The sequence below is a fragment of the Triticum dicoccoides genome, chromosome 6B (genome assembly GCF_002162155.2).
Source record: "Triticum dicoccoides isolate Atlit2015 ecotype Zavitan chromosome 6B, WEW_v2.0, whole genome shotgun sequence".
Lineage (NCBI taxonomy): Eukaryota > Viridiplantae > Streptophyta > Magnoliopsida > Poales > Poaceae > Triticum > Triticum dicoccoides.
The window spans coordinates 12,521,001-12,523,857 of NC_041391.1; the positions used below are offsets into that span (position 1 = coordinate 12,521,001).

A 2,857-nucleotide genomic window follows, 5' to 3' on the forward strand; every position below is an offset into this window, starting at 1 on the left:
TGTTGCACGTTGGTGATCCAGTCAATGTCATAGGTGGCACATGCATGATCTCGCAACTGTGTTGCAAGTTCATGACCTTGTTATTGATCAGGGGTTCAATTATCTAAGCCCTAGCTGTATTATTGCAATGTAGATAATATGTGGCACTAAAACTTTCTTCCAGGTGACAGCTGCCACAGCTACCAAGCCATGGCGGAATTTCAAGCATGCATTAATAGACAACTAAAATTTTGAATTTGAATTGAACATAGCCAATCTACAAAGGGGAATTTCCAATGTATAGTTCTCCAGAAATTCGATCCTATGCTTACTAACAAGTCACTGGACGAATCAAACTCATGATCCTAGACATCGTCGTTGAGCTTGTCGCTTGTTATGTTGATGCAGGTGTAGCAGGTCCTTTGCAACAACCACTTAGCAGCTCCACTGAAGTCACCACCAAAGAGGCAATTGGGCACCAAGAGTGGTGAAAGCACTCTGAACCACATCATGGCGGTCATGACTCCCTTGGCACATGTCATGTATGTCGTCTCCATGTGTCACTGCGGGATGAGATACTTTCTGTGTAGCCTCCTCCTTGATGACGACGAGCTCCTCATCTATGAAGAGGCAACCCGCGATCAAAACCTAAGAAGAGTAGAATGAGTGTGTCAAACTGGGCTCAAATTACGTATACTACTTGCCATGAATGAGCAGTGCTCTCTCTACTTCTAACCCAACTATTCCACCAATATACATCACATTGGGAAGTTTGATCTCCATGATTGAATGTCATATATTCATTATAGGGTACCATAAAAGAGCACTGTATTGTAAGGTCACAACCTATGTATCCTGACTAGTGACCTCCTGAAAGAGATGTCAAGGGTCTTTGAAGTAATATATTAATATTGGGATCCTTTCTACCTTGTGATTGTCTTGAAAAACTAGTCTCTTGTGGTTTGCAATAAGAGATCACTAAAGTATATAATTAGACATGCCTTGTTTGACAATTAGAGTAGTTCATATAAATAATTGAATTTTTAACCTAATAGAAGATATTCGATATGATTATTATTCGGAAGGTCACTAGGGGCAAAGCCCAAATGAACATTTTAATTAGCCGTAATCATGGCAGAATATTAGAGCTACACGGTTTTAGGCCATTGACAAGCAAGCAACAACTAAGGCAATGAAAGGCGCACCAGGACAAGGCAGCGAAGCCTAGCACCCAAAATTCTAAGATCGATTAATAAATCATAAGTGAGCATGCTGGTTGCGAACACCTTGGCATTAATGTCGATTTTTCTCATAACAATAGAAAAAGGAGCATGCTGGTTGCGAACACCTTGGCATTCTGGCTCTCCCAAATGTTCGTGAGGATGGCAAGGCAAACTGTGGGGTATAGGCGAGGGTGATCTGTGAGGTCGAGGGTGCTGGTAAGGCACACCACTTCCAGTGTGGTGGCAATAGGCACATCCAGTGCCCAAATGGCATGGGCGTGGATGCATGCCTAAAGCAGGTGCTTCAGGATGTCTTCACCACAATATAAGACATATGGTACGGTGAAAATGTTGTGTCGGTGGTGGAGATGGGCAGTTGCTGATGATGGAAGAACCAAAGGAAGAATTTACATTTACGAGGGTGTAGCTGCACATCATGGGGGGCGATGGTGTCCACAACATGCATTGCCATGCTTAATTAATACACCATATGTGCCATGAACGAGGCATCGGAGGGGTGCATGATGCGACGGTCCAACACCTTAGATGAGAGTGATATTTTCCCCAACTCATCATGCAGGTTGCCAATCTCGGTGTGCATGACTGCAGAGAGACTAGTTAGTCGGTGGTCTTCAATGCACAAAAGGACAGCCGCAATGCATGCTTTGGGGCCGATGAGGTGCGAGAAGAGAACGGGGAAACGAGACTTCAAAGTCTCTTCACCCAACCAGAAAGCCATGTGCTTCACGTCTCCACGGCTTGTAGATCTTCATGCAGAAGATATTGCACTTGGCACCAGGTACACTGGTGTCATGTTCCTAGAAAATTGATTGCTATCTCTTCATAGAGGCGGCATACATGCCTTCAATAAGCTATAGCGACCCATGGTGTAGGTAGGTAGGGCAATGAGGATGGCTTCAACAAAATTACCCTTCCCAGCTGAGAAAAACGGTGTGCCACACAACCTACTGAGCTATTTGTGTACAAGTGAAGTGAGAGGGATGAGGTCGATGATTTGAGCTTGTGGATGGAGAGCGGAGGCCCAAGTACTATTGCGGGAAGCTGGACACCAGACAACCAAACACCGAGTCCAGTTGTTTGCCAATCTCTGATGCGACATTGAGAGGAATGAACATGCACTTGGAAAAGTTGAGGGTGAGGCGAGTGATTGTCGTGAAGATGTCATCCAAATATAGCAGCACTTGGCACGACAATAAGGGGACGAGGGGGTGTTTGGTGGACACCATTGGCACCAATGGTGAGGATGAGGCACTCGAGAACATATGCAACTAGGATGAAGAGGTAGGGGACAAGGGTTCCCTTGACGGAGCCCATTTCGATAGTGATGCAATTGCCGGGGACACCATTGATGATGATTACAGACCGGCTCGGCGTGTTGTGGTCCTAAACCCACCTTTGCCCGAGAGAAGAGAAACCACTATTGCCACCTAAGACATGGAATCTAATGCTTTTTGAAGTGAAGCTTGAGCACCACCGCTGACACACTATACATATGGAATCATTGCACGAGCTTCACAATGACGATGGAATTTTCAAAGATCCATCGCCCACGGAGAAAGCATGGCTGCTCAAAATGCACAAGGAAAGGAATGAGCGGCTCCTGGTGAGACATCATGACTCATGACAACATCTTG

At 45.3% G+C, this 2,857-nt stretch overlaps 1 protein-coding gene across 1 annotated transcript in view; it reads right to left on the minus strand.

Moving 5' to 3' along the window:
- Positions 1-2,537, minus strand: part of LOC119320539 (hornerin-like) — an 8,780-nt gene extending 6,243 nt beyond the window's left edge. The window contains exon 1 of the mRNA XM_037594598.1: positions 2,447-2,537. Coding sequence (XP_037450495.1) covers positions 2,447-2,537 — 91 coding nt within the window. The remainder of the gene's footprint in view (positions 1-2,446) is intronic.
- Between the last annotated feature and the right edge of the window lie 320 nt (positions 2,538-2,857).